Genomic DNA, 12,217 nt, shown 5'->3' with positions numbered 1-12,217 from the left:
GGAGATGTTCAAGGCCAGGTGGAACAGGACCTTGAGCAACCTGGTCTAGTGGAAGGGGTCCTTGCTCATGGCAGTGGGGAGGGTGTTGGAACTGGAAGATCTTTAAGGTTCTTTCCAACTCAAACCATTCCATGATTCTCTGAACACTAAAAGGCTTTGAGACCTGCTCAGTAAAAATTAATTCTATAAAAGTACGTATGAATAAAGTGCTAACTGATGTCAGCTTATTGATGCCAGCTGGCCTTTCATCCGGGACAGCAAAATCAGCTTCTTCCCACACACATTTCCTTTGGTGCACACCAACAGCATTTTGGTTGGTTGGTTGGGTTTTGTTTCCCTAAATTCCTGATCTTTGCCCTAAAACAATTTTCAGGAATACTACATTTAGGATCTTGATGCAGCTGTGCACTTCAGTGATTACCTTGATTAATCCTGCACCAGCAAGAAGCACAAATGTTGTAACATCCTTCAAACCAAGAAGTAAGTCCTGTTTACAGTGTACATGCTCAATTTTCATCTTAGAAGGTCTGCAGAATCATGTTCATTTCCTGTAAAAACCTGGCAATCGAGTTACAATAGCCCTTGAAATGAAGCAGAAAGCTGCTGTTCCTGGACTGGCCTTCCATGACACAGCACCCTCAAATGAAGATATACAAGTAGTTATTTTCACTTAGATTCTCCCTCTGTGCTGCAACCAACCATGTTTTCTGGAGCCCCTCCCCTCAGCTGCAGAAACTTGAATGTGCTCCACCTGTTTATGTTTGCTGACGGATGCCAGAGGAATTTCCATTTCATCTGTTTCACAGATTCTCAAACTCTTTTTCTCAAGACACATCATACAAAAATGTCTCCAAAGTAATTAGCAGGATTTCAATCAGCGTGGCTGTGATGGCTGCACATAAGGTAAAGCTCCGATAGCTCTTAAGAAATTGCAGCTGTAGAACAGGACCTTAATATTTAAATCTTCCTGTGTGACACATTTATAGTTTTCCATGTAGTAAAAAGGGCAAAGGGGTTGGTATGCAGAAAGCTGCTACAATGTGAGAAACATCATGCAATTCTATAACCTCTTGCACTCATACTGACATAAAAGTCATTGCTAACAGAACAAACATGCAACCTAATTCAAAGGGGGGGAGAGGATTACAGAAGGATCTCTGTAATGACAATCTCTAAGTCTCCCGTCAAAATAAAATTCACCACTTACTGAGGAACTAACTGAAATAAAAGTAATCTTATGAAATGTGTTGCAAAGTAGTATTTTATTTTTTAATGGAAAGATGCACCTCCCTTGGCCATTTGCCATGGAGCAGAAATGTCAAGCAGGGCTTCTGACCAGCACCAGCCTGCCCCTCCCTTGCTGCTGTTCACCCATCCCCAGCACACACCCATAGCCCTGCCACACTCAGTCATACAGCAGAAGATGATGAGTGGACTGCAAAATGAGGGCACGCTAACAAATTTAAAGAGACAGCAAGAGAGCCTCATGACTGTTCAAGGGTCATGCTATAAAGTCCAGAGGCTAAATTACTTAAACTTCTCTGGTTCACAACAGACTTTCAGAGAGTCCTCTACTGTAACAACAGAGGATCCAGATTGGAATTTCTGTTTTCTGAAATGACAGAAATACAATTCCCACTGCTTAAACTCTTGATGGGAGTGTTTCAAATGGGCACGAGTTACCAATGTCAGGTTTCATGCCTATGGCAACACATAGACCTCCTTGAAATTGCCAAGAAGGGGACCTAAGGAAAGGCAAGACTGCTCTGGCCCTCCCTCCACCCAAAGACACCCTGAGGACTTTTCCAATGTTTCTTCTGGAGGGTAGGAAGGGTTTACTGCTTCTGATTTATCCATATGACAGAAGCCACAGAACGCTGCAGGTGCTCACACCACAGCCCTTGGGCACAAGCAGCTGCCCCTTTGAAGGGTGGCAAGGCATTTCAGAGCACACATGGGAGCATCAGGACTTGTCTGATACTGGCCCTGGCCCTTTGCTGTGGGGCATTGCCAGGGTCTGGAAACACCTATGGCAGAGTACAGAACCAGTGTGTCAGCTCTTTGAGGCCTGGGATGAAGCCAGATGCAGCCTCACCCTCCTCCTCTGTGCCCAGATGGCAGGAGGGACTATCTGGCCCTGAAAGATGGGGCCACCTGAAAGTGGAGAACACAGGAAATCACCCCCACTCCACAGGACATGGCCAGCAGCCATCAAGAAGCACATTGCCCCACCATGGCCCTGAGGCAGAGCCTCACAAAGGGCTCCGGTATGTGGATGTCAGGCTGTGCTGGGCAGGAACAGCCCTGTCCCTGATGGCTGGAGCAAGCAGCCCAGGGTCAAATACAGAAGCCCCAAATCTGGGGTCTGTTTGCTTCCTGTTTATTTGCTTATTTTAAGCCAGGCTTATTTGCCTATAACATCACCACACACAGAACCCAAAAAGTTGACACACCTACAGCTGCTGAGTCCCCTAATCATCCTCATGGTTGTCTTGGACTCTCTCCAGCAGATCCCTGTCCCTCTTGAATTGGGGAGCCCAAAACTGGACACAGTATTCCAGGTGTGGTCTCACCAGGGCAGAGCAGAGGGGGAGAACCTCCTCCCTAGACCTGCTGGACACACTTTTCTTGATGCACTCCAGGATGCCACTTGCCCTCTTGGCCACAAAGGCAGGACTTTATTGGAATAGCACAGGGAGAGCAGGTTTGTTCCTGGGACCAACAGGAACAAAAGTGGCTAGCACACACAGGACGTTGATGATATAGTGAGGTTTTTTTATTGCAACATTAATCTACATTCCAGCAGGCTGTGCATCTATGAACATGACCGATCTCATCCACAGAAGAATGGATCCATAATCCATTTTCAGACTCCTTTTTTTGCCAGTCTCATTTGCTCCAGTGGGAAGCTTTCAGCACTACAGGATCACCCACAAAATAAAAACTGATGGTTTTGGCATAGCACAGCTGCAAACAGAGATTACTAATTCCTGACAAGGCTCATGTTGGCTCAAACTGGAGTGAGCAGTAGGTACCCAGTGCCAAATGCAAATTTTGCACTATTCTAATGGAAATCAAAGAAACAATACCCATGGCTTCAGGGGAAGTGCCACACAGAATACCTTCACAGAACGTGCTCACTGTCTTTGCTTTGAAAAAGCAATCTATGAAGAGCTGCCAACACCTCTCCCAGCACCGTTTATGCTGCTGAACAGGGAGATGCCCACTGCAGCAACAACTACAGAACCAGAAGCTCCTTGATTTTGTTCAAGAGTAACTTCACATGCCAGGAACGAAGGGTGCTTCCTCCTCCTAAGAGCCAGCTCACAGCAGGGCTGGTGTGCCCTAAGGGCCATGGAGAGGCACCAGTTTCCCTGTGCTCTCCAGCAACACAACTCCATCCTTACACTGAAACAGCCCCACCAAGACAGAAATGTTTCTCAAGGACACACTAGAACAAAACAATTCACAGTGACTGCAGCATCTGCTCAGTGTAACCACCATAATAAATTTCAATCTCGTTTTAATTTTTATACATCAAAAGCTATTAGGTCTTAGATATCTGAACCTTAATTATTATGGAAGCAATTAGCTCCTATGACCAGAAGGCTTTGCCTGAGCAATTGTGATGAGCACAATATTTTATACAGCATGAAAACCAAGTATCTTCACACATCTGTAGCTATCTAGGACCTTACAGTTGCCACTGTGCTGCATACTGGTATCTTGTCTTTTTATCAAGGCTATTTTCCCTTAATTAACATACAGATATTCACAGGAAAGTTACTCCACTGAATGAAGAAAACAGCCATATACCTTCCCCTCTAAAGACTGTTAAAGCAGAAACATGAAGCTGACTGAAATACATGACCATTTTCAGATGGGATGCAAGAGCTTCCTGAATAACAAGATGCCCTTTACTTGAACCATTGCTTGAAAAATGTCATGGGTACAAATGCTAAGAAAAAAAGCCAACCCACACCAACGTATCTGACAGGACATAACTTCCACCACTCTCAGAATATATTAGTCATACGATGCCATTTTAACAGTAAGCAAATAAAATTCTGCCAAAATACCTCCAACACAGCAAAACTGAGCAGTGAAGAAGATGCTATTTAAAGCAGGCTCAATTTATGATTAATTCAATTGCTTTAGACAATTTATATTCTCTACCTCAGACTCCTGGACTTCAGGAAATGAAGTACTATGACACTTTAACAACATTCTCCACTTGCATCTCCCCATTTCTGTTAGCTCCTCCACACTCATTAAAGTATAAACACTCACTGGCATAAAAAAGAAAGAAATGGTATGCAAGAGAGATCCTCTCTGCAGCTGAAAGCTGAGAGCAGCCAGTGCCAAACACCACACAGTGTGTGCTACCTGAAGGTGGCTGCTGCCTTGCATGGTGACATCCCACCACGCTCACCATGGAGCCCACAGCAAAGCTCTTCACAGGGTTAACTTCACAGGGGCAGGGCAGGGCCTCACCATGTGGTCACATTTCAAAGAAATGAGCATATGCAATTCCCTGTTTCCAATATTTGAACAAGACTTAGCCAGCTTCTCTAAAGCAGTCTGGAATACAGTCATGTGTAAGACTTCTGCAAGCAGTTTGCTCTTCCCTAACTTTAGGATTAAACATGTTGTTTTATTTTTTCATGTCTGTAGCACTACATGAAAAGTGAATAAACCACTTCATCTTCACATATTGCACTTGTTGGGGCAGCTTAGTCAATGCACTACACTTTTGAAAACACATCATTAAAGCCTCTGAGCACCTGTCCAGGTGGAGACCAGTGACAAGTGGAGCTCCTCAGGAGTCTGTTCTGGGTCCAGTTCTGTTTAACATTTTTATCAGCCGCAGGGACAGTGGCATTGAGTGGACCCTCGCCAAGTTTGATGACACCAAGTTGTGTGGTGCAGTGAACTCACTTGAAGGAAGGGATAGCATCCAGAAAGATCTTGACAGGCTTGAGAAGTGGGCCAGTGAGAACTGCATGAGGTTCAACAGTCAAGAGTGCAAGGTCCTGCATCTGGGTCGGGCCAACCCCAGGCATAAATCCAGGCCTGGTGCAGAGTGGGTTGAGACTAGCCATGAAGAAAGAGATTTGGATGTACTGATTGATGAGACGCTCACCACAAGCAGGCAGTGCACTCATGCAGCCCAGAAGGCAACCATGTGCTGCTCTGCATCAAGAGGAGTGTGGCCAACAGGTCAAGAGAGGTGATTCATCCCATTTACACTGCTCTTGTGAGACACCACCTAGAATACTGCATTCAGTTCTGGTGTCCCCACCATAAGAAGAGCACAGAGCTGTTGGAGCGAGTCCAGAGGAGGGTCACAAAGATGATTCATGGACTGGAACACCTCTGCTATGAGGACAGACTGAGGGAGGTGGTGGCATTCAGCCTAGAGAAGAGAAGACTCAAGTAGAACCTTATGGCTGCCTTCCAATATCTGAAGAGATCATACAGGAAGGCTGGAGAGGGACTTTTCATAAGGGTGTCTAGTGACAGGACAAGGAGGAATGGTTTCCAGCTGAGGGAGAGTAGGTTTAGACTGGATCTGAGGAAGAAGTTCTTCAGTATGAGGATGGTGAGACTCTGGAATGGTTGTGGATGCCTCCTCCCTGGGGGTGGTTCAAGGGCAGGTTGGATGAGGCCTTGCGCAGCTGAGTCTACTTGAGAGGCATCCCTGTCCTTGGCTTTGCACAGGGTAGGGCACTGCCCAGCTCTCCCAGAACACACCTCAAACACAGTTAATAGGCTCACTCAAGTGTAACAAATCCAGGTGTGTTCCAGAGCTGCAGTAGTCCAGCCCAGTGCTAAACTGCTGACACTACACTGTGCCAAGGAAGTGCAGATGTGGCCATAGCCCCTTCCTGTTACACAAGCCCTGCAGAAATCATCACCCTTCAGCAACTTTAGTACAGGAATCATCTTCTCTTTGCCTTCTGAGTGAGGCAATTAAGTTATTCTGAAAGACCAAGGTCCCTTTATTGAAAATCCCTTCTTGGCTACCTTTTAAATCTCTATCAGTATGTGCAAGACTTGATTTTAAAATGTCAATAGCACTCTAATGCCGTTTATATGAATTGCTAAACAAGACTTTCACCAATCTTTAATTAAGATACACCCTCAGACCTTCCACAAAGCCTGAATTAATCATCTCACCAACTCTGTCCAAAAAGGTAGACAAGCACCATGCCTACAAATGCCATGTCATTAGTATATATTTTCCCATTTAATAAAAGAATACTCTGCAGAATGCAATTATTTGCACGGTTTAATACTCCTCTCATCAGCCTCCCAGGCTGATGAGAAAAGCTTTTCCACTGCTGGGGACTGGAGGAATAAGATTGCCTACTCCAGGTGGATAACAAGCAGCTACTGATTTTTCATCACTTAAGTTTGTTCAGCTTTGAGAAAAGAAGGCTTAGGGGAGACCTTATTTCCATGTAGCAGTACATAAAGCATGGCTACCAGGAGGATGGAGACTCCCTTTTTACAAGGAGGCCCACGGAAAAGCCAAGAGGTGACAGTTACAATTTCTGCTGGTGAGATTCCGACTGAAGAGAATGTTTCACCATGAGAATAGTTGGACACTGGAATCATCTCCCAAGGGAAGCACTGGATTCCCCTACATTGTGTGTGTGCTTGACAGTGTGCTGGACCATCTCATTTCAACTAGACTGTTACCTAGAGAGGTTGGACCAGATGATCCTTGGAGTTCCTTCCAACCCGGCATTCCTGCAATTCTGCAATTCAGCACTGACTTAATAGAATGGGAAAGAAAAGTCAAACCTACAACACCACTTCAAGAATCACAGGAGGCATTTTTAACCTTTGTGCATTACTGCAGTAGTGCCTGCAAAAGCAGCAGCAGCAAAGAGTCACTTAGGCAGTTCCCTTCATGCCACCACCATAGCTCAAAGGGACAGAAATCAAGAAACATTAGAATCAGTGCAAGCCAATTAGGACATGAAGGAAGAATAAAACATGAAGAATTTAATAAAAAACTGTTAAAATGCACAGAGAAAGCATGCACTTCTAAGGAGAGAGCAGCTTATTTTCTGGAGATAACCCAGATTTTCAGTTTTCATCTAGTGGTACTTAGTGCCGTAATAAGGGGAGTTTCCAGCTGAAACACAATTAGCACGGAAGACTGACAAGCAGGACAGCAACAGCCTCATCAAACCCCTTTGAATCTGAAGAGAGAAGGGCACAGTTTCATATGCCTGCACTTAAATCATGTTCATGCCTGCACAGAGAAGCTTGCTTTGTAGCACACTTGTAACAGGGCCTGTAAGTAGGCTGGGGACAGACGGTGTACAAGAGCTTGTAGTGATAGGATGAGAGGGAATGGATTTAAGATGGAAGAAGGGAGGGTGGTGAGACACTGGAACAGATTGCCCAGGGAGGCTCTGGATGCCCCCTCCCTGGAGGTGTTCAGGGCCAGGTTGGACAGGCTTTGAGCCACTAGCCATGGTCTAGTGGAAGGTGTCCCTGCCTATGGCAGGGGATTGGAACTAGATGATCTTTAAGGTTCCTTCCAACACAAACCATTTTGTGGTTCTATGATTCTACTGACATAAGAGCAAATTAACAACTTGTGATTGAAAGTGTGATCCAGCTAGAAAGATAAAAAGACTTAGTCTCACTCTTTTTTGTGGTTTAGCCTCAGCTGAGACTTGCCATTCACAGGTGTACAATAAGCCATCTGGGTTTATTCATTATTTGGTGCACCTACTGGCCTTAACACTTGGTTCTCCAACATTCACAAAAGCCACACTGATAGCAGGAAGGAGGCAGCATGCACATGGGTGCTCAACTGCACCTGTCAGATATGACAACCCCCTAGATGCTGCATCCTGCTACTCTGCCCTGGTAGTCTCAGCTGCACGAAGACAAGAAGTTGTGTTTGCTCTGAGGCCAAACACCTGCTTCTCACCTAATATACACCATGCCCCAAACAAAAGCAAACAACTCCCCAGGAAAGCTCCAGAGGCTTAGTGCTTTATTTTAGCTAGAAATCCTGCTGTGTTCTAGGCTGCTGTTGAGTGGGTCTGCGACAGTCCAATCCCAGGGCACAGGGCTGTAGCTACCCATCTGCAAAGAGGAATGGTGGGGAAAGGAAGGGAAGAGGGGAAAGAAGGTGCCTTTTGGTAATAAGAGCCTCCGGTCAACCCCTGTCTCACTGAGCAGCCAGCACCACAAACTCTGCACCATGCGTGCCTAAAGCTCTGCACTGCAAATCAATGCAAATGCTCCCTGTTTCTCCTGTTTGGGGAAATCATGTCCACAGCTGTCAAGGGTGGAAACAGGTGACAGCATAGCCAGCCCAAGCAGGCAAGTGCGGACGTGCAGTAGCAGAAGGAATGAGTCTTAAGCCTTCTGCTGCAAGTTAAAAAATATATTTTAGGAAATACAATGGAAACAAAGCTGCATCAGATCTAGAATTAGGCAGGAAAAAGAAGCTCTCTGAATTGGTTCACTTATTTAACTTTCCAATTTTGGAAGGGTTCCCCCTAGTTTACTTCAAATAAGGCATTTCTCTGTTACTCTTAAAACCATCCCATTCAATTACCAAATGAGGCTCTATCTCAGCAGAAAAGTTTCGTTCCTTCAGCATTCAGCAGCCAGTGCCATATGACAGAGAAAGGTCTGTCTTGCAATCAAAGGACAAGGCTAGAAGAGCAACTGTAACAAAACATACGCAAAGCAATTCCATGTGTCAATTCTCCCTAACAAGATGGTGCCAGTTAAGGCAAAAATTAGAACTGCACAGTGTCTGTAGCCTCTATCAGCAGAATGATGCTATCTCATTGATGGGATTACAGAGAAAAATTGGAGAGATTTCAGTCATGAGGGGAAAAAAATTAAGGATCAAAAGAGTGTGACTCATGAAAGTAAAAACTGGATACTGTGCTCCTCCTAGAAAAGCCCACATCTGGAGAGGCTCAGTGGTACCAGCCACACCACAGCATCTTCCCCTTACACCTAGAACAACAGTGATGGATTAGACCCCACAGAACAAAAACCTCTGTTACTGGCTTTGTTATGGCAACACTATCATGGTGTCACTCAGCAAGAAACTAATAATCAGGGGGGAAAGAGGAGAGGAAGGCTAATTACCTATAAACAGATAGAGGATACAAGCTCCATAAAAGAAGAATACATTTAGCTAGGAAAAAAGAGAGGGGGTGGGTGGGAAAGATTGTGACTGGAGAGTGGGTGAAATCAGAGCATTCCAGTTAATGACTGGAGAGGATTTCTTAGCCATACGAAAAATGTATGTGTAGAATCTTCCCAAGGAGGGTAGTGGAAATTATAGCTGCATTTCAATATCTGAAAGGGACCTACAGGAAGGCTGGGGAGGGACTGTTTAGAAGAGCTTGTAGTGATAGGACGAGGGGCAATGGTTTGAAACTGGAGCAGGGTAGATTTAGGCTGGACATTAGGAGGAAGTTCTTTACAATGAGAGTGGTGAAATACTGGACAAGATGACCTTTGAGGATCCCTTCCAACCCAATGCATTCTGTGATTCTGTGAAATTATCGCTGTATCACTTGAAGAGGGGTTTGGCCACCACCCCAAAACCATCACTGTAAGACTTCAGCACTGGCAGTGGATGAACTAGATACAAGGGGAAACAGGGGAGGAGAAACAGTGCCAGCAGCCAAAGGGGAGCATTGTGGCAGATGTTCCCAAGTCACCACTGCTATGTTACATTGCACGCACATATACAAAAGAATAAATAAAAGAGATGTCTAAATATAGAATGAGATTGTCCTCACTGAGGGGTTCAACATCTCTCCAGTTGAAGGACTGTAGGTTAAGTAAAAAGGTTCATTTAAATTCATCACAGATTCAGAAAGAGAGACTGATTTCAAAAAGCATTATTATGACTAAACTTTCTCTTGCTAGAGGTGAAAGTCAGACACTTTGTGAACCATTTTCATGATAGCTAATATTCTCAAAAAATTAATGAGATATCAACTTAAAGAACAAAAGACATCACTGGAAAAGCAGATACTACAACCTACCATACAAAGCTTATTAGGATCACTGGCCTTGCAGTCTTCAGCATCAGCACAGGGCAGCAGTGCTTCAGCACCCAGCAGCACTCTTGTTTCTTGGCTATTTTGACAGTCAAAAAGTCAAACGAAAATGACACCGCCCAAGAAGAAACGGAGGAATTGCCAGGCCTGGAGGTGTCCCAGTAAAGCCCTTTACAGCATTCCCAAAGCCCATGCAGTCCACACACATTATGCCAAGAGAAGATGGGGAACACATTAGGAAGCAATTTCTTCCAACCTCATCTGTCTCACATCAGATCCTCCAGGAAGGAAGAGCATCCACACACAAGCGTGTGGATATACCCTGGCCAGAAGGCAGTTAAGACATTTAATTGCACTTTGGGCCTTATCCAGTACATGTAGCATCAGGCAATGTCTCTTCTAGAAAAGACACTTCACAGAGCAGTGGAGGTTAAAGTCCAGTGCTCTGATTGTCACCAAGACCCTCGAGAGTGGGTGGATACTCCCCCACAACTGCCTGTTGGGCTGGGTGAAGCAGACTTGGCTGTCAAGCCCCCACTGGCAGCATAGGCCAAACCAGTACCCAGCTCAATCTGCAAGGTTGCCTGTGACTCTGCAATCAGGGAAAAATGCTCCAGCAGAAGATGCAAACCAAGCAGATTTGTTTGCTGTTTTATATGGTTTCCACAGAAGAACACATTCAAAGCTCTTAAGCCATTAAACTTTAAAGAAGAGCTTTTTCAGAAGCTTTGATGTAACCGGGCAAATTCATCTTGTTGCTTAATCAAATCAAGGTCTAAGTCTCCTTCCTGTGTGTTTGGTTTTGTGGGATTTTTTGTCTCTTTAAAGAAAAACAAAAACCCCCAACAAAACCAAGGATAACCAAAATCCCCTAACTTCCAGCTTTACACTGTACTTCTGTTAGAACACTCTGATAAATGCAAATGCACAAGTGTTTGGCCCTTCAGTCCCATCTCAGCACTATCCCTCAACAGCAGTGTTTCCAACCAGCCATCTTCATTGTAAGCTGTTAGAAATACTCCACAATTTGCATTGTACATTACCCAAATCTTTTTCTCCCCCTGACGTTCAAATTTTCTGGTCAGAAACACCCTTTTTTATTACTTTTTATGTTTTATTTTATTAAGAAAATTTATAGCAGTTACTGGGATTTTCAAGGACAGCAATATCCTTGTTGGTTACTTTGGGCTCTTTAGAGTCCTCATACATGCACAAAACACCTCCTCAGGTCTCACTTCTTACATTTATACTCCCAAGTACCTTGCATCCAGTGTGAGTCCGAGTCTTCAAGTGTGGCGTTGTGGTGCACAGCTCGATAGCTTCAGGTTCGTGGAAGATCACTGTCGGGAGAGGCTCTTTCCGAAGAGTTAGGACATTCAACTTAGTCTTTAACATGGTCTGAAAGTGCTACACAGAGAGAGAAAAGCAATTATCTCCAGTTGCAGTGTAGAAAACTGAGAGTTAACAGCTGGATGTGCCTGCAAGTTTCACATGCTGTTCACTGCCTTGGAAGTGTCCATGGGGAGAGTTAACCAGTTTTAAAATCTAAGATAGCAAACGCTCATTACTACTACTAGCAATATGGAGGCTGTTTTTAGTTAAAACAAACAAACTAACAAAACAACAAAGAAAAAATCCCACAGACAAACACATACAGAAAATGAGAGGATTTGTTATAAACCATGTGTCCCAAAAAGGGTCTAAATTCAACCTCTGATCACTCCTGGGCATATTATGAAACTGTTCACAGACACCATTTCTCCACTAAAGATGATATGGAAGAGAGAACAGGGAACCAGAGACCATTCAAAGAACTACAGATTCATCCATTTTTGTTTACTTTCTTTTGTATTTAAATCTCATCCCTTCAGCCTTTGCAGACATTACTGTTCCCACTGAGCTGAATGGCTCATTGGTTTGCTTTTAGCATGCGAATTCTATATTCTCTCCCTTTCCAAGCAACAGTTCCTCCAGACTCCAGTGTAAATGCCACTCTTGTACTAACAAATAGACGCAATTCAAAACTTGTCACTTGCTATAACAGACAGGAAATAATTCCCCATGCTTGGGTGAAGAATTATCCAACTGGACAGTAATATCATTGGAGGAAAAGTTTCTCAGTAGTTACTTGGAGTGAAGAAAGCAAATAC

At 44.3% G+C, this 12,217-nt stretch overlaps 1 protein-coding gene across 1 annotated transcript in view; it reads right to left on the bottom strand.

Annotated features, from left to right (window-relative positions):
• PID1 (phosphotyrosine interaction domain containing 1) overlaps positions 1 to 11,468 on the bottom strand; it is a 46,207-nt gene extending 34,739 nt beyond the window's left edge. The window contains exon 1 of the mRNA XM_054386129.1: positions 11,328 to 11,468. Within this exon, the coding sequence (XP_054242104.1) occupies positions 11,328 to 11,462 (135 nt within the window). The 5' untranslated portion in view covers positions 11,463 to 11,468. The remainder of the gene's footprint in view (positions 1 to 11,327) is intronic.
• Between the last annotated feature and the right edge of the window lie 749 nt (positions 11,469 to 12,217).

Source organism: Indicator indicator, chromosome 13 (assembly GCF_027791375.1).
Source record: "Indicator indicator isolate 239-I01 chromosome 13, UM_Iind_1.1, whole genome shotgun sequence".
Lineage (NCBI taxonomy): Eukaryota > Metazoa > Chordata > Aves > Piciformes > Indicatoridae > Indicator > Indicator indicator.
Note: the sequence above shows the minus strand (reverse complement) of the source record. Positions and strands in the feature narration are given on the sequence as shown.